Source organism: Silene latifolia, chromosome 6 (assembly GCF_048544455.1).
Source record: "Silene latifolia isolate original U9 population chromosome 6, ASM4854445v1, whole genome shotgun sequence".
NCBI classification, from domain to species: domain Eukaryota; kingdom Viridiplantae; phylum Streptophyta; class Magnoliopsida; order Caryophyllales; family Caryophyllaceae; genus Silene; species Silene latifolia.
In genome coordinates, this window is record NC_133531.1 from 35714368 (window position 1) to 35733476 (window position 19109).

Sequence of the window (19109 nt, forward strand, 5' to 3'; positions counted from 1 at the left end):
CTTTTCATGAGGGAATTCTTCGCATGATAAATTGCAAAATGAAAAATAACTCTTACTAGTTCCGTAGATGATTGACAAATAACTTGTATCCATTGAAGTAATGTGCGACGAACCATTAACGAATTACTCTTGTCTATATTTTGATTGAAACTAAATTCAGGATTAACTAGAAAACCCTCGAAATAAAGGACAGAAAACTAAAAAATGATTCTCCCAAAAAAAGAGACTTTTGTTAATTAGAAGACAAATACGCATACTATTAATTGAGAGATGAAACAGTTTTGGAGGCTTACCATCGATTGATTATCGATGGGAGCCTCGAGTTTGATGGATGGAGGCTAGAATTTTTTCAGAGAGGAGGGAGACATAATTTTAGGTACTATCTTTCGGTGTTTGTTTTCAAGGTTTAGAATTTTTATTTTTATTTTTTTACAATGGTTAATTATACAAACAAGTCTGGACCGTACTCAAGTGAGAAGAGACTCTGCTTCATAAGTCCAAGGAAATAACACTCTAAAATCGATTGACAATAAATGGAGTAGCCTCTTAGCTAAAGTGATAAACTCCCTCTTCTAATTTATTAAATTTAATATGGAGTACTAGCTTTTGAACTCGTGCTCGCACGAGCGATCTTCTAAAATCATTATATATATTAAAGAAGACACTCACAATGCTGACGTGGCACAATGAGGTTTAAGAATAACAAGTTTCCTGATTTCTCATAAATTGGATAAAATGGTCCATAAAGTCCTATAATTTAGTTACTTAGCGCAAAATACAGGGGCAAAATCGTCAATTTTGTTTCTATCCCAATACAATTTCCAATGGCTACTCGGTAAAGCTATAAAGCAATTAATTAATTAACACTTATACCAATACCCATTCCACCATTATTAGCCATTAGCTAGGTGAGGCAATTCATTTGTAATCTATTTTTCAATGCCTATTGCAACTATTTTTAATATATACACTGATACACGCCACTACATAAATAATCGTCCCCAACATTCTCCACCTCACAACTACCTTCCGCCGGTTGACCATATCATCATCGAATTCACCGCCAATAGCTACGCCCATTTCCCTGCCTACGACCAATCAAATATCCCCATCCGTTTGTCGACTACGAGTAGCGTTTCTGCTAGGCGAGTTTCTAATTAAGAAAGATGATGCTGATGATAGATGATGAAAGATGAAGATGATTATGGAATACAAGAGAATTAACATCAAAACAAATCATAAGATGACTCGATCAACAAACCGAGCTCAAAATAGTCCGGTATGAAAGGTGAAAAATTGATTTCAGAGGGGGCTCTTGTGGTGGTTTGTTAAATTAAGGAGGCAGAATATAGAAGATATGAGAGATACTTGGAGATTATTCTGTATAATCATATTGTTCTATATATGTAAATAATATATTTAGTTAACATATAATTAGGACGAATATAAGGAGAGTCAAAGATTTAGTTAACTGTATCATGTATATATGTATTGTGCCCTACATTGATTTAATAACAAGAACATTCACTACATCTCAAATATTGGTTTTTACATGGTATCCTGAGCTAGAGACACAAAAAATTCACAAAGAAGATACAACGGAGCATCGATTTCACCATGCCTGGTGATGGTAAATTGATAGGGGCGATGGAAGGTCCAAAGACCATTCCTATAACCACTACTACAAAAAATGGAATAAGTAACGCATAATAGAGAACGGTCAAGTTATATAACCGTTCTCCAGGAATAAAGAGAACGTTTACCTTATATAAGCGTTGTGTAAAAATAAGAATAGAAAACGCTTTTTACACTAACAGTTCTCTATCTTTTTTATAAAAAAAAAGTAAAAAAATAAAAAAGTGGCTTGGGTGTAGTGGAGTTTGGGAGTGCCTCAAAGCGTTGTAATGACAACGAATTGAGAGGTCTCAGGTTCGACTCCTACACAAGAGTCTTGCATGATTTCTGTCATCCTAAAGCAAGGATGTCTTACATAGTTACGTACACACGCGTGGTTTTGCGGGGGTATTGCGTAATGGGGGGATTCAACCCCTCGTCAAAAAAAAAAATAAATAAAAAAAAAATAAAAAAAAATTGGAAACTCAAATACCACATCTATCCTAACAAGTAACTGGCAAAATCTCGTCTAACATAAAAAAATTGAAAAAAATAAAAATAAAACTTAAATTCACCAGTCGACCACTCCCCCTTTTACTTCCTCTCATCTTCTTCCATCACCAACTGCCTTTTACCGCCTTTCATTATCGGTCGCTTCACCACCTTCCGCCTCTCTATTTTGATCGAAATTTCTAGGTTTTGCACACCTTATCCAAATTTTTGGGATTTATCTTGTTACAGTCCGAATTGCGATTATAAATTGCGAAATTAATTAATTTATTTGTTTGAAAAATTGCAGGTTATTATTGCTCATTTTGAGTTCATTATATAGTTTGCTAAGCGTGGTTGTGCTACGCACCCTTGTAAGTACAAAAAAAAAACTAGAATCAGCGATCGATTGTTTAATTCTTCTTGATTGATTTTCTAGGGTTTATTGATTTATTTGATTTTTGATGTGGTTTTTTATTGTAATTCAGGACTGCCGATTTGCAAAACGTTTATGCACATCGAGCAGCAATCGAATATATGTTATGTGGATCATCAGTTCATGTCAAGTATTTCGACAAGGTTTCTTCTTATTTTATAGCTGTTATCATTGATACTGTTGATTTTATCTTTAAGGGTTTCTTTGCGTATCATTGAATTGCGGAATGCGGTTACAATATCTTGTAGTTGTCTGCACTGGTTATTTGACTTTAGCAATTCAAATCACTTGTCATTATCGTCCCTCGGGGAAGTGGCAAATAAGCCTCATACATTTGAAACTATGTGCGCATTAGCCCCATGCCTTTCTTTTAGTGCAAATAAACCCCACTAGTTATATTTGATGTGAAATTAAGCTCTGTTGAATATATTGGAGTGATTTGCTCGCCGGAAAAAAATGACGTGACACCGGAAAGATGACTAGGAATTTAACACTGATTACATTAGTATTCACATACCTCTGATAATAGAGCCCAGCATAAATTCGTCAAACAAATACCCATTCTGACCAGCCTATCCATGGTTAGCAGTCTACCTTGATGAATCAACCAAATGATGAAGCTATGCTTAGGTAAGTTGTATCTATTCCACACCATGCCATACCAATGGACTCTCTGCTCAGTACTCCTAGTAAGCTAGTGATAACCTTTAGCTATACTGTAATCCTCATCCCCTTGCCACATACCAGCTTCATAAGCTTCTTTGAACTTACTTTACATGGTTGCATCATTACAAGCAGGTGGTCTTGTATATATAATTTTTGCTGCATTGTTTCAAAGTATGCCTTGCTAAGAATTAGATTAGTAAAGGCTCTAAGTCATTACCAAATTATTGTATTATTGAAGGTGGTTCAGTGTCTTTGTCGTCTTTATTAGGTGGAAATGAAGGGAGGTGACTAGAGCAAATGAGTTCTAATTGCTTGTGTGATTGCTACAGAAAAAGACGCTTATGATTGTTATGTTAATTTGCTTATACTCCCTCAATTTAATCCCCTTGTTTTATACTTTGTCGTGATGTTTTATGGTATGTATCACTGTATCAGTGTACATGTTGTTCGTTTAATTTATTTTGACATCTTTATCATGTTCAGATCAATTGTCCTAAACAACTTTGCCAGCTTCTCGTTTATTATTTCTAAAGTAATTGGTTTGTATAGTAATGTTTTATTATAATTTGCATATGACTTTTTAGTGTACTAAACTAACTAACAAGGTGTTTACTTTTATGAATTTATTGTTGGTTCAGGTTTGTTGTTAGTGTAGTTTAATCACTTGGCTATAGGCGGCCAAATAGTCACTTGGCTGTAACTCGATCATGGATTTTCAGAGGGCTATGACCAAGTCCCCTGGAGAACTTACTTCTGCCTGAGATGATGTATGTCTCCTAAATTCAAACTTTTCTCTTTTCATTAGTATTTCTCTCTTGTTAACTGTGTGTTTAATAATGAATTTAGTGATCTAATTGTTTTATTATTTGAATCTCACCTGGACGTTGGTGTATGTTTGTTAAGAATTATCCTCATTTTATCTTTGTGTTCGAAGAGATATGTGAGGAGTTTAAATTTCTCCTTTTTTGTTTCTTTCTCTGTTTTTTTTTTTCTTTTTTTTGTGTGTTTGTAAGTTGAATCGTAAGCTCCGTAGAATACAAGGGGTAGCCCGTAGGTGATTCGAGCCTGCAATGTGCTCATTGTTGTTCCACTTTGATTTTTAAATTAATGTTTCCTTGAATGTTCGATTTCTCTAGCATCCGTTATGGTAGCCTAGTCTTCATGAGGCGATGAGATCCAATGTACTCAACCTTCTCCTTGTGATTATTGATTGCCTTTTTTTTTTTTCAGATTGACTGCGATCTTATCGGGATTTCTACATTGGTATAATTGAGGTATGTAGCTTACCCCAAGGTTGTTTTATACTGTTCTCAATCACTCATCTGGGTGAATGCTTTTGATTTTGGTCATTCTCTTTATTCAACTCTTCTGTGCGGTAACGTCTTTCATCTTTGATATCACCGAGATTAAAGAAGTAAAAATTTGTACGTCACTATGTTGCCTATTCTTAAGACTTGCCTGACTGTGAACCAAGTTATAACAATTATTCCTTGTGTGTGTGGGGCTTTATAATAGGCATATTCGTTTATAGTTCTATTTTTCTACTTCCTTCAATCCTACTGACAATCAGATTCCTTCCGTGCCTCGAGTTCATGTTGTGATTGGAACCTAACAAGGTTTTTCTTGATTATCAGTATCACTTGGGAAGAGGTCATATTGGTGCCACCCTAAAAGTGAAGTTATATCGGTTATTTGAGCAAAGAGCAGCTGCTTGGTATTTTCTTATACTGTTGTTCAAGAATTCAAGTTGACTACTTTCTAGGAGTTGCAATTTCCGCCTTATTTTCTTTACATTTCCTGAGTCAATATTTCGTTATACCCTTGTGGAGAGGAATTGGATGCACAGCGATGTTCTCTCAAGGTCTGTTTTTACATTATTTCGTTTCTATACTCCACTAATTCAGTGCTAGTCTTCGTACTTGGTGTTGAAATATTAAGACTAATTATAAATGTTGAAAGCTTTGCTAGAAATTTTTTCCCCGTGTTTGGCTTCATGTGAGTACTGATGAGTTAGACCTGCTATTCTATTCTCCAGTTTTTTACCTTTTAGAACTTTTTATACTTGCATCTTTATCGTACTCGCCACCTCTTTTAATTCTCATTTCTACTACTCATATCTTATGTATGGTTGTTCTTGTTATTAGTGACAGGTTATCACTTGACACATTTCATCCTTTTATTCCTTTATTCCAAGTGGATCAATTGACGTGCTGCAAGACCTGCGGTTGAAGTTACAACATGAATTAAAGATGAGATTTTGTGTGCATGTAGTGCTATGTTTTGAAGTTATGTAAAAGGACTTAGTCAAATTTGCTGGCTGTTTAGCTCTAGTTGTGAAACAAGTGTATTGGTATCGTTACTTGATTTTAATGAGAATAATTAAATATATTAATTTTATCCAAATATCAATAATATTTTTTTTTTAAAAACCAAGAGGGATAGAGAACTGTTGCTTACCCAACCGTTCTCTTTTCCTAGGAAAATAGAACGCTTATCAGGTGTTCTCTAAAGCGCATTTTAACCGTTCTCTATGATTGTGAATAGAAAACGCCTCTTCTAAGAGTTCTCTAAGCTTTAGAGAACGGTGAGTTGGAGAACGCCTCTAAGGCGTTCTCTAAAGCTCATTTCAACAGTTCTCTAAGCCTTTTTTTGTAGTAGTGAACATCGCCACTACATTTACATCCCTCGGAAAGTCCAAATTTTAATGTAAAGCAGATTGTTTTTGACGGAACTAATTACGAGATGTGGGCAGCAGCTGTCAAAAACGGATTAGATGCCAAGAATAAGTTGGCATTCATTGAGGGTCGAATCAAGAAACCTTCAAATGATGGAGAAGAAGAAACTATTGAGTCCGTAGCGTGGCGACAGTGCAACGCTATGATTAGGGCATGACTTCGGAATGTGATCAATCCGAAGTTACACTCGAGCATGGCTTTCGATCATCCAATTGACGAAGTTTGGGAGGAGTTACGAGGCATGTATTCGGCCGGAAACGCACCCCGAGTTCACCAATTAAAAGGTGATCTCAGTGAGTGAAAACAAGGAACTGATTCGGTGGTTGAATACTACACGTGACTCAAGACAATATGGGATGAGTTGGCGAATTATAGCACCGTAAAAGCATGCACTTGCGGAGCGGCTGCTTCAACAGCGAAAGAACGTGAAGAAGAGAAGGTTCACCAATTCCTAATGGGGTTGGACTCGAAATTATATGGTAATTTACGAACTAATTTATTAATGGAGGATCCTATTGCTAGTATCAATCGTGTATATGGTATTGTTTTGAGGGAGGAAAGACATGCCTCTATAACCAAAGTTAAGGAGGAGAAAATAGAGGCGGCAATGGCAGTAAGATCTCACGGTGCAGGACGAGATCGTGGAGGCTATTAGAAACGAGAAACTGAAAAGGACAATTACCCACCACACTGTTCTCATTGCAACAAATACTATCATACCGAAGACAATTGTTATGACAAGCATGGGTATGAAGTAGTGAAGGCAAGAGAAAGGGGTCGTGGAAGAAGAGGAGGAAGCAGCAATCGAGGGGCAAACAATCGAGGCAGAGGACGTGGCCGTAGACATCAGGCCAATGCAGTGGGAAATTCGTCGGGAACGCGGAATGCAGAGACTTCAAATCAGAACATACCCTTCACCATAGAGGAGATTGAAAAGCTGCGAACCCTATTGCAAGGTAGTCCCAATGGTAATGGCAAGTTGCAAGGTATGAAAGTTACATTAGATATTAAATGGTTAATAGATAGTGGATGTTCGCATCATATGACTGGAAAGAGAGATTTGTTGAAAAATATTAGACATGAAGAACAATTCAATGTCAGTTTGCCCGATGGTAGGATAATCAAGGCCGAAATACACGGAGAAGTCGAGTTGAGCAAGGATTTCGTCTTGAAAGACGTTTTGTTTGTGCCAACACTTGCTTGTGATCTCATTTCCGTTCAACAATTGATAAGTGAAAATAATTGCATAGTAACCTTTTACAATGATTATTGTGAAATGCAGGACCAGACTATGAGGATGAAGATTGGACAGGGTGAGCATCGACAAGGGGTGTATTATTACAAGTCGGAACGACCAGAACAAGTAGGATGAATGACCATGACCAAAGAGGGGAGTTTGTGGCACAAACGACTTGGACATCCATCCAAAAGTATTTTATCTCGTTTTTCTACTTTAGTTGGACGTAATTTAAATTGGGACTCGGATATGGTTTGCGATTCTTGTTGTAGGGCAAAACAAACGCGCAATATTTTTCGTTCTAATAATAAACGTTGTGATGTTTTGTTTGGTCTTATTCATTGTGACATATGGGGAAAATACCGAATAGCTAGTTTAACCCGAGCACATTATTTTATTACCATAGTTGATGACCATAGCCGGGCTGTTTGGATTTACCTCATGAAAGATAAAAGTGAAGCTGTAGATTATTTGAAATTTTTTTGTCAAATGATAAAGACACAATTTGAGACTTGTGTTAAAATAATTCAAAGTGATAATGGGATGGAATTGTTATCTGGGTCAATGCAGCAATATTATGAAGAAAATGAGATATTATTTCAAACTAGTAATACCGATACACCCCAACAAAATGGTAGGATAGAGAGAAAACACCGTCATATACTTTAGAAAGCTCGGGCATTACGTTTTGAAGGAGGGTTGCCTATACAATTTTGGGGTGAGTGCATATTAACTGCTACATACCTTATAAATCGTACACCCACGCCATTGTTAGATGGCAAGACCCGTATGAATTTTTATCACAAGAAACCAAATTATGACAATGTTAGAATTTTTGGATGCTTGTGTTACATTCACAATAAAGATAAAACACAGGACAAATTTGGGGAACGGGGGAAACGTTACATTTTTCTCGGCTATCCCCATAGTAAAAAAGGATGGAAGGTGTATGATTTAAAGGAGAGACGGGTTTTTGTGTCACGTGATGTTATTTTATATGAGCATGTGTTTCCTTATTTGGTGTCCGAAAATGGTGCAAATACACAACAAGGGGGAGCTCAAACCGTGTCACAAAATCAGCAAGACACTGACTTGTACACGGATGATTTCGAGATTGAGGAACCTTATGTTGTGAGGGGGATATTTGATGACAGTGGTGTGACAGAGGACGTGAATGGAGAGCACGCTGATGATACGTCTCAGGGAATTGGCGTTGTTCCGAATACAAGTGCAGGGACTTTCGACAGTCCTGGCAATAATGAATATGATGAAAGAACAGAACAAGAAATGGAACAGGACGCGACCAATACTCGTGCAATGGAGGAAAATATGGGTCGCGGTGCGAGAGAAAACGAGAACCGTTTTGGAAGAAAGATTATTATTGCAAGTCAACAAGAATAATACACCCAAAGTTGCATGCTCACCACGAACAAACCAAATCCTCGTCGTCAGGTACGCGCTATCCTCTAGTCAATTATGTTACTACTAATTGTTTCTCACATTCTCATAAAGGTTTCTTAGTCAAAATTGATAAACACAAAGAGCCAACTTATTATTATGAGGCGGCAAAAAGCTTGGAATGGAGGGAGGCAATGAGAAAAGAGATAGATGTTTTGGAAGAAAATGGTACTTGGAAAATTGTAAGCTTGCCCGAAGGTAAGAAGCCAATAGGGTGTAAGTGGGTATACAAAATTAAGTACCGAGCAAATGGAGAAATTGAACGGTATAAAGCGAGACTTGTAGCACAAGGATTCACTCAAGTGGAAGGAATCGATTTCCATAAAACATATGCACCGGTAGCAAAAATAACGAGTGTGAGATGTATGTTAACTGTTGCCGTAATGAAAGGTTGGTCCATTGAACAATTAGATGTCAACAATGCTTTTTTACATGGAGATCTTGATGAGGAAGTTTACATGAAAATTCCACAAGGTTTGAGAGAAAAGGCGGGAACAAATTATGTAAATTGATGAAGTCGATTTACGGTTTGAAGCAAGCTTCTCGCAATTGGTTCACAAAATTAACAGTTGCTATGAAAAGCTACGGTTTTGTGAAGTCCTTGGCCGATTACTCCTTGTTCACGCTAAATCAAAATGTAGTGTTCATTGGAGTACTTATTTACGTGGATGATATGATCGTGGTTAGTAACGGTAAGAAAGCTTGTGAAAAATTCAAGGCTTTTTTGGATGCACAATTCGGGATTAAAGACTTGGGGAAACTCAAGTTTTTCTTGGGCATTGAAGTAGATCAGAGAGCAGGTGGACTGTTTTTAAATCAAAGAAAATATGCCATGAGCATTATAGAAGAAAGTGGTATGGCAGGAGCAAAGACGGCGTATACGCCAATTTAGCCGAGACATAACTTGTCATTAGCAAAGGGATACGTGTTGAGGGACATTATGAAGTATCAAAGACTTGTCGGGAGAGTTGTGTACTTAACAATTACAAGGCCGGACCTTGTTTACGCGGTTCACATTTTATCACACTTCGTAAATGAGCCAAGGAAAGAGCATTGGGAAGCGGCGTTATGAGTAGTGCGATATATTAAGAGGAATCCAAGCAAAGGAATCATATTCAAGAAACATGCTGACAACCAATTGAAAGGATATTGTGACTCGGACTACGCATCTTGTCCGATTACTAGGAGATCGTTGAGTGGGTATTTCGTGTCAATTAGAGAGTCACCCATATCTTGGAGGGACAAAAAGCAAGTAACGGTGGCCAAGTCGACAACGGAGGCAGAATACAAAGCAATGGGCGGTGTGACCAGCGAGCTCATATGGATAAAGTCATTTTTAGCTTCGTTAGGCATTTTTCATACAAAGCCGATGAAAATATACTGCGACAATCAAGCGGCAATTCATATTGCCAAAAATCCGGTGTTCCATGATAGAACGAAACACATTGAGATAGATTGTCATTTTATGAGGCAACATTTGATTGAAAACACAATAAGCATGTCTCATGTACGTAGTAAGGAGCAAATAGCGGATTTGTTCACAAAGGCGCTAGGGGGAGAAAACTTCGATCATCTACAGTACAAGTTGGGACTCGGGTTACCAAGTGCTCCAACTTGAGGAGGAGTGTTAAATTAAGGAGGCAGAATATAGAAGATATGAGAGATACTTGGATATTATTCTGCATAATCATATTGTTCTATATATGTAAATATTATATTTAGTTAACATATAATTATGAGGAATATAAAGAGAGTCAAAGATTTAGTTAACTGTATCATGTATATATGTATTGTGCCCTACGTTGATTGAATAACAAGAACATTCACTACATCTCAAATATTGGTTTTTACATGGTTGTTGTTGATCCTTGGTTACCTTTGTGATCTATTTTGGATGCTCGGGGATGAGTAGTGACGGTATAGGGGGTAGCTGTCGAAAACCAGCGACCAGAATGGTGAGGTTCTTAAAGAAATCTTTAAATTGGGTCAAAATTTTGGTATAAGATTTTGTATTTACCCGACCCTGAATCAATATAGTAAAACCAGATTGTTTATTGTTAGTTTGTTAAATACCCTAATAAATTATAACATAATTTTTTTCACCCCTTATTCCCTTATAACTATAAATGTATCAAGTCCTCATCCTAACTTTTACTCTTGTGGGTAGCGATACGAATCACTAAGTTAAAGTTTGTGAGTTATTTAAGTTAAAGTTCTCTTAAAAAAAAGGTTATTTAAGTTAAAGTTGTGAACAGAAGTATCATTGGCAAGAGGTTAATCTTACACTACTTATTAAATGCCCATTTCTATTATTATATTATTAAAAAGGTTTTCAATCTCTATTAAATGAGTACGCGGATCAAATATTTCAATCAAGTCAATACAATGAACTGAACAAAATGAGTTACAGATTTACGGTTTACTTTCAAAAGAAAACTTAAATTGTTTAAGATGAATACTCCCTCCATCCACTCCAAAGATAACATGAACTCACTTTTTGTGAGGAAATGTGGGTCCATGTTACCTTTGGAGTGGATGAAGGGAGTATATTTGTCAAATACTACCCTATATTATATAGGTAGAGTATATAATTTTACTACTTAATTAGTCCGAACAAATTACCATCTGTAGAGTTATACTCCCCTTTTTTTTTGTATGTCTTCAACACATTTCGAGAGACATTTATTTTCTCTTCAATATCTCTCAAATAAGAGATTAAATATCATGATATGTATACTCATACAAAAAAGATTTTTCATATTAATTCAATGGTATAATGTTTATAATTCGTGAACACGTATAATTTTGTAAATGTAAGCCAAAAAGTTATCTCGAAAAAGGAAAACTTCATATATAAAAATGGGAAATATAGCAAGTCACACCCATAAGTTTGATACTATGTGCAATTAAGCTCCTTAAGTTATAAATGTAGTAAATTGGCCCCATAAGTTTCTCTTAATGTACAATTAACCACATAACTTGCTTTTAAGAAAGAAATTTATTAAATTAACTATTATACTATTATTGAAAGTCAAAATTATTGATCAATTTTAATTCTAAAATTCCTAATTATTAAAAAAGCATGTTCAAATATTTTTTTTAATTATTTTGGTGAAAATATTCATAATATGAGAATTTTTAGTAAAGTTACAATGAAATGTTGCATGACCTAATTTTTTTTATATTAAATTTGGTTCACATTGTTCTTTGAATAGGTAAATATTGCATTTAATTTTTTATATCTATATTTAAAATTATTTTTATAATATAAAATAATAGATTTTAGTTAAAAAAATGGTAGAAAACTTGATTTGTGCTTAATTGCACATTTTCAAAAAGCTGTGGGCCTAATTTGCTACAAATAAAATTTAAGGGGTTGATTTACACATAGTACATAAGTTATGGGGGTAATTTGCTACATCCCCCCCAAAAAAACTAAGGAAGTAGATGGGAGTAACACATTTTTTTTCCAAATTTATACTCATTTCTCGGACGAATTGGGTTATTTATACTCCCTCTCATCCACTTCAAAGGTAACGGTTACTATAAATAGACAATCTACTTCAAACTACCCATTCCCTTTTTAGCAAAAAAACGTGACCAAATTTTCCTCATTTGCATATTTTAATTACATAATATGCCACTGTCTAATTTTACTAATTGGACCACCAACCCACATTAAACTCCCACCAACCCACCTAAACCCATTTACTCTACCCACCCACCTAATTATCCCGCTAAACCCTAACATAACCACCCTCAGCAGTCACTCATTCACACGATCAAAATACTCTCTCTCACTCTCTTTCTCAATCTTCATCTTCTTCAGTCTCAACCCAGATCTTCGCTCATTAACCCATCAACCCAGATCTTCGTCTTCTTCATCTTCTTCTGTCACTCAACCTAGATCTCTCGTTCACCAATTCATCACTCATCAAACCAATAACTCTGTATTTATCAAATCGTGTTGTCTTTCTCGATTAAAATCGATTATTCCCAAAAACTTAATTATTCACAGATCTTACTATAAAAATGAATCGTCATGGTAGTGATTTTTCTTCAGATTGTTTGGAGTGTACATTGACACATTATAAACTTGTGTCAGACACTTGTGATTGCGATTCCAGTTACCACGATGACTCTCTTCCTTCAAATGAAATTGTACCTGATACTATTGATCCATATGATTTGGATACTGAGGTTCCGGAAACCCAAATCCCAGATTTAGACTTAGAAGTTGTTCCAAGCACTCCTGAGTATGACGATTTGCCTGATCCACCTCGTGGCTTTATTGCGACATTAGAAGCGGCTATAAATCCTCATGTACTTGCCGAAGTTATTCCCGACACTCTTGACTTTGTTCCTGCGGGTTTTGATGATCCTAACTACGAATTCATCGATTATGATCTTCCTAAAAACAAAGATGCATTTGAGATGATGTGTTATTTTCTAACCCTTTCCCCTCATTTAAAAGCGAAATGGTTAGAAATGCATTCCTAAATTTTTCGATTTTTTGTTCTGTTTTTAGTGTGTTGTGTTATTTTTGATTTTAATTTGATTTTTTTGGGTTTGGTTTTGTTGTTGAATGTTTTCGATTGTTTTTAAGAAAGTGTTAATTGACGAGCATTTTGATGAACTGTATGTTTACTTAGGGTTTAATGGTGGTTTACCTGATGTTATAAGGCTGATTCAATGAATTTTTGTTGGTTAGTTGTTGATGTTGGTATGGATATTGGTAATTTTTGGTTTTTAGATACTCTATTGTTGCTGGTAGTATGCTGCTATTACTTGATTTCTTCGTTTCGTTATTTTTTTGTTTTTTCTGCGGTTGTTTTGCGAGATGATGAACTGTATGTTTACTTAGGGTTTAATGGTGATTTACCTGATGTCACAAGTCTGATTCAATGATTTTTTGTTGGTTAGTTGTTGCTGTCGGTATGGATATTGGTATTTTTTGGTTTTTAGATACTCTATTGTTTCTAGTAGTATGCTGCTATTACTTGATTCGTCTTACGCGGCTACTTTACCTGATGTTATAAGTCTGATTCTATGAATTTTTGTTGGTTAGTTGTTGCTGTTGGTATGGATAGTCTAACCCAATGATTTTTAAATGAGGGTCTTTTTTATTAGTTGTTGCCGTTGGTAGTCGTTCCCAAAAGGATGCCATTTTCATGTCACCTCTTCACTAACTATTGAAGAGGCTAAACATGATCATTGCTTGCCACCCCAATCAATGATCATATTTATGCCACTCTGGTTTGTGGCAGGTTTTGGCGGCAGTAAATGAACATTGGCCATTTTAGATGCCACCCCAATCTTGGTTAAGGCGGCACTAAATGACTAACCGAAGCTCAATGATGAGAGGAACAAGTCCCTCATAAGAGCCTCGTAGCTGCTGTCAACAATGATGACCTAATGTGAATGATATGATAAATTTAAAAACCACCAAATAGTCTTGATATGAAAACTTAAAAATATTCATTAGATGCTTCCATCCTTAAAAACACTCATTACATTCACCACAAAAGAATGTTTAGGAATTAACCAATCATAAATGTCTGACACAAGTTTATAATGTGTCAATGTACACTCCAAACAATCTGAAGAACAATCACTACCATGACGATTCATTTTTATAGCAAGATCTGTGAATAATTAGGTTTTTGGGAATAATCGATTTTAATCGAGAAAGACAGCACGATTTGGTAAATATGGAGTTATTGGTTTGATGAGTGATGAATTGGTGAACGAGAGATCTGGGTTGAGTGACAGAAGAAGATGAAGAAGATGAAGATCTGGGTTGATGGGTTGATGAGCGAAGATCTGGATTGAGACTGAAGAAGATGAAGATTAAGAGAGAGAGTGAGAGAGAGTATTTTGATCGTGTAAATGAGTGACTGCCGAGGATGGTTATGTTAGGGTTTAGTGGGATAATTAGGTGGGTGGGTAGAGTAAATGGGTTTAGGTGGGTTGGTGGGAGTTTAATGTGGGTTGGTGGATCCAATTAGTAAAATTAAACAATGACATATTATGTAATTAAAATGTGCAAATGAGGACAATTTGGTCAAGTTTTTTTGCTAAAAAGGGAATAGGTAGTTTGGAGTGGATGGTCCGATTATAGTAACTCTTACCTTTAGAGTGGATGGGAGTGAGTATATTATATTTTTGTATGTTAAATAATTAACATCTCTATACATCTAATAAACTATAAAGTTTATTAAAATTGCATAGATTTTAAATTTAATACTCCCTTCTATTCACAATAAACCTCCCTATTTCTTTTTTCGTCTATTCACAATAACTTCCCTATTTTCATTTTTGGTAAGTGTTTGTGTGATTTAAATTTAATTGTATGGTTGAGTTTTGGGTATTTGTGTGGTCCAAATTTATTTATAGGGTAGGGTAGTGTGTTTCCTTAATTTTTGTGTCAAAATGAAAGGGAAAGTTTATTGTGAATATGATGAAGTATATAATTTTATGATGATAATAATTAATACCATAAATATTTAGGAAAATTACTAAGCATCTTCTTTCTTTTAGTCTTCTTGAAATTGACAATCTTAATTAATTATTTTATTTTAAGGAAATTGACCATCTTAATTAAGTATTTTATTTTAAAGAAATTGACAATGTTTTAGTCTTTTACAAATGTTTAGGAAAATTACCAAGTTTCTATATAATTTAATTTTAACCCAAACTATATAATATTTGCTTTGAGATCCCTTAATCGGGTCCATCACACGGTGCTAGTGATTTAAAACTATATAATATAATTAATTTGTATAAATTTCTTTAATTACATTAAAGTCCCTTGATTTCTGAATTTAATATATAGTATTGACTAGCAAACCATCACTTTTACTTTAAATTGTGAAATAATCTCACAATAAAGTAATTGGGACGCACGTCGCACGGTCTTTCAGAAGATTTACTCATAGATGAAATGGTCTCACAAAGATACTGTGAAATCATATCGTCTCAGATTGCATAGTATTAATAGTCTGAGATCGATTCCTCATTTTCATTTAACTAACGCATAAATTAGTAAGCAGTCTAGACTCCAGAATGTCACTAGTTATTACTTAGTAAACAAGTTCGATGTACTTGCAACCTTAACTACATAACATTCCGTAAGAGGCAAAGAATTTGCCATTACTATTGACTAGCAATAAAATGACTAAAGGTTAGACCGTTAGATACATAGTCCATCAGCAGGTAGCAAATTGTTAGAAAGCTCTATCCATCCTGCTGCTGTGACAAAAGGACCATACGACATGTTTATGACAACCTGCAAATTTTAATTTACTTGGTCAATCTTAGTTGCAATCAAAATCTCGCTGCATCAAATGATGAGGCAATTATCCGATAGAGTATACCATTAGATAGCTGAAACGTAAAATTATCATCCAAAACTACTGATTTAGTAGACAAAAATGGTGCATTGACGATAAATCATGATGACAGAAAGCAGATTTGACTAACATTGGCACCATAGCTACAGATTAGAAGACACAAATGGGTGCACAGTCGATAAATCACAATGACAAAAGGCAAGCTTGACTATAACATTGGTACTATAGGAAACCAAGTTTTGCATACAATGATGAGAATGTCACGGACAATGGCGGTAAGGAAGAGTTAATGTCCACCGAGATATTCATAAATTTACAATGTGCTTGATTTTTTTTGTAAAGATTATGATTAGGTGATACTCCATCTTAAGTAAGACTTACTATTGTGTTCAAGACTTCAAGTTAGATTGACCCAGAGATCAAAATCAGTGAAACACAAAATGCTTATTCAAAACACAACACTTAAACAAAGCATTACCTTCACAAAAATTATCGAGTTCTTAGAGAGTCTTGTCCGAGAGTTATGCGCATTAATCTTCAGTAACTTCTTGATCACTTTCCTCTTGATCACTAGCCCTAATAATATACACCTTCACACAAGCAAATCAATCAGATGAACCATTGCGTGGGCTGTCAACTGAAACCCAACAAGCAACAAAGTTGCCCTAATGCTGTAGAGCATCGCCAATTATCACCTAATTAAGGTGCAAAACACAAATATTACCTTAAGAACTGAGGGGGAGGTCAACTGGAAAACGACAGCATCTCCATCGTTAAGACCTTTTTCTATGGCAAAACCCCTCCAACCCCCGCTAAGTCCACTTTTCCGGGGTAAATAGACCGTAGGAAACTCCTCACCTTCTTCGTCCACCATTGTTAAAGTCGTGTCTGTACTGGGTAAATTTTCCGTGCAGAAGTATTTCGGGAGACCCTACAGTTGAAATCAAAGATATTAAGCACGAGGCGCATTAGTGAATTACCAACACCCTCTTGGTAGACTGGTTTAATGGCCTATTACAGTAAATTAGTCCGTATAATTAACCACACCCTATCACACTATCAAGCATGTAAAAGAGTTGAAATATGTGAGGGAAGATTAAGCTTTAAACATACTCTACCTACTACACAAATCTGATTTTATCCAAATGGAATCTTAAAAACCAAATTTATTCTGGTAAAAGCAATGTCGAATCAATCTAGACCGCTCACGACAAAATCCAAATGGACTTGCGACACCCTACCAGACAATCATATTTAATCCAGGGTTTAAATATGCAAAGGCAAGACTTGAGCTTTGTGCCTTACTCTAGGTAAATCTCAATTCTGATTATATCAGGTCCTTGGTTTGAATCTTAAAAATCGAATTCATTCTAGTAAAAGCCATGTGGAATCAATCTAGACCGGCCACGACAAAATCCAAATGGAAACTTTGTTAAGGATCACAGATATTAAACTCAATGCTATCTTAACTAGATGCATAAAAATTATTTAGGCTCTTGTTTCCACTTCCATTAATAGTCCAATAATCATTCTTTGTTCTCAATTATGATGGACTAAATCGAAATGTTCACTTAAATGGCCGCGCTTCTTTTACTAATGTGAAGTATCAATCAATAAGCCAAATGATAGAAAGCATTGAAGCTCGGCTAACATACCAGCCAGAAACAGCTACTGACATGGGAAGGAAGCAAAGGTCTAATGAGAGTAGGAAAACCATCTTGTTCAAGCTTTGAAACCAGTTGCTCTGCTTTGTCTATTGCATTCGCTCTCTCTTCAGGAGTTGCGAGTACGCCGTTCCACACTGCTCCCCTCCCAATTCCGTAGTTCCTATCCATCAAAACAATACTCCACTGATTCTTATGTAAAACAACAGCGAAATCATAACTGAAGACATCTAACAAAGACAGAACCCAAAAATACTTTTGAAGCATATAATCAAAGTACTTACGAGGATCTTCTAGGAAACGATAATCCACTCATGCCAACCTACAAATGTTCGGAAATAATGTATCAAAAAAACGATAAAAAGAATCAATAAAATGAAAAATGAAAAACGAAAGATTAAAATTTTGAAAATCAGTAGATTATAGAAAATTAAAAAAACAAACTTCAACATAAACAGGAGCAGGGTTAGGGTTGCTAGCAACTCTAGCGGACCGTCTGACAGCCACCATCTGCTTTTCCGCTGTCCGAGACTTGGCCGCGGCCGATTTCTTCATCTTCCAATTCAAATATTACCAAACATAAGAAAATACAAGATTTTGAAAATGAACAAATATACAAATGGGTACAAATCATTGTGATAAAATTATTACTAGCAGTTAAAAAGTAATTACCGGAGAGGGTTTAGGAGAGAGGTTTTTGAGAGATTGAGAAAGATGAAGAAGATTAAGTTCTTCCAAACGTTTCTTGTTCTCATCAACCCTCTTTTGTCTATGTTCTTCATATGATGATAATCCCATTTTTTTAATTGTTAGTTGTTGAATTTCTTTGTTGGTTAATTCTTGGTAATTAGGGAAATTAGGGTTTGAAGTTTTGGAGGTTGTGATGGTAGTGGTGTGAAGATGGAAATGGGGGGGAGTTTTTAAATTTAGGGAAACAGTCGACCGTTTGAATTCCACTGCTTCAATTAGTGTGAACACTGTAGAAATTAGCAACTGTGATGGGATGGGAAACAAGTAATAGCCTAATAAGCACCGCAAATTATCATTTAAGACGGATATTATTCGTTTTAAACTTAAAACGGATCAATTTTTATGTCTAAGTTGTCTAAGAAATGCCAACATTTTTGTCTTTATTACCTCATGGGGTAGTATTTAGTATTTACCCATTTTAAGATTTAATATGGATATTCCGTCTTAAGCAAGACTTATTGGCTTTAAAAAAAGTCTAAAGATTATAGATTTTCTTAAACTAGTAAGCATTTCATCATCTATGGTGTTCAATTAGTCTCACTATAGACGGGTCAAATATATCACCACTTTTATAATAAGAAAAACAAGTCTTATTATAAAAGTGATGACATATTTGACCCGTCTACAACTTTAGACGGATAGTGTCCGTCTAAAGTGAGATTTTATGTATGGTGTTTTAGGAAGTACTCCATAACATGATTAAATAAA

The 19109-nt window shown here is 35.4% G+C and overlaps 2 protein-coding genes and 1 long non-coding RNA gene across 3 annotated transcripts; 2 read left to right on the forward strand and 1 right to left on the reverse strand.

The window, feature by feature from the left end:
- The first annotated feature begins 2129 nt into the window (after positions 1-2129).
- LOC141586713 (uncharacterized) lies at positions 2130-5608 on the forward strand. The gene is made up of 7 exons (XR_012519615.1): positions 2130-2310; positions 2414-2477; positions 2592-2682; positions 3844-3972; positions 4436-4479; positions 4840-5066; positions 5350-5608. It is a non-coding gene; the product is annotated as an uncharacterized LOC141586713 (long non-coding RNA).
- An 834-nt stretch (positions 5609-6442) lies between these two features.
- On the forward strand, positions 6443-9527 carry LOC141587974 (uncharacterized). The gene is made up of 6 exons (XM_074409435.1): positions 6443-6566; positions 6666-7253; positions 8043-8516; positions 8690-8833; positions 9026-9109; positions 9205-9527. The coding sequence occupies exons 1-6, from the start codon at positions 6443-6445 to the stop codon at positions 9525-9527; spliced, it is 1737 nt and encodes a 578-aa protein (XP_074265536.1).
- A 6104-nt stretch (positions 9528-15631) lies between these two features.
- Positions 15632-18656, reverse strand: LOC141586714 (B3 domain-containing protein At5g42700-like). Its single transcript, XM_074408021.1, has 7 exons — positions 18324-18656; positions 18096-18206; positions 17936-17973; positions 17643-17814; positions 16712-16918; positions 16466-16577; positions 15632-15923 (listed from the first exon to the last, which is right to left on the reverse strand). Exons 1-6 carry the CDS (start codon positions 18447-18449, stop codon positions 16518-16520), a joined length of 714 nt encoding a protein of 237 aa, XP_074264122.1. The 5' UTR covers positions 18450-18656; the 3' UTR covers positions 15632-15923; positions 16466-16517.
- Positions 18657-19109: the final 453 nt, after the last annotated feature.

What these genes read in the sequence shown, in the direction of transcription:
- LOC141586714 (XM_074408021.1), bottom strand. Translation starts at nt 18,449, where the DNA reads ATGGGATTATCATCATATGAAGAACATAGACAAAAGAGGGTTGATGAG. An exon ending in CTGCTCCTGTTTATGTTGAA is followed by an intron (nt 17,974 to 18,095) that starts GTTTGTTTTTTT and finishes GAACATTTGTAG; the next exon opens with GTTGGCATGAGTGGATTATC. An exon ending in CCTCCCCCTCAGTTCTTAAG is followed by an intron (nt 16,578 to 16,711) that starts GTAATATTTGTG and finishes GCTTGTGTGAAG; the next exon opens with GTGTATATTATTAGGGCTAG.
- LOC141587974 (XM_074409435.1), top strand. Translation starts at nt 6,443, where the DNA reads ATGGAGGATCCTATTGCTAGTATCAATCGTGTATATGGTATTGTTTTG. An exon ending in GGAGGAAAATATGGGTCGCG is followed by an intron (nt 8,517 to 8,689) that starts GTGCGAGAGAAA and finishes ATTCTCATAAAG; the next exon opens with GTTTCTTAGTCAAAATTGAT. An exon ending in TTACATGAAAATTCCACAAG is followed by an intron (nt 9,110 to 9,204) that starts GTTTGAGAGAAA and finishes CAAAATTAACAG; the next exon opens with TTGCTATGAAAAGCTACGGT.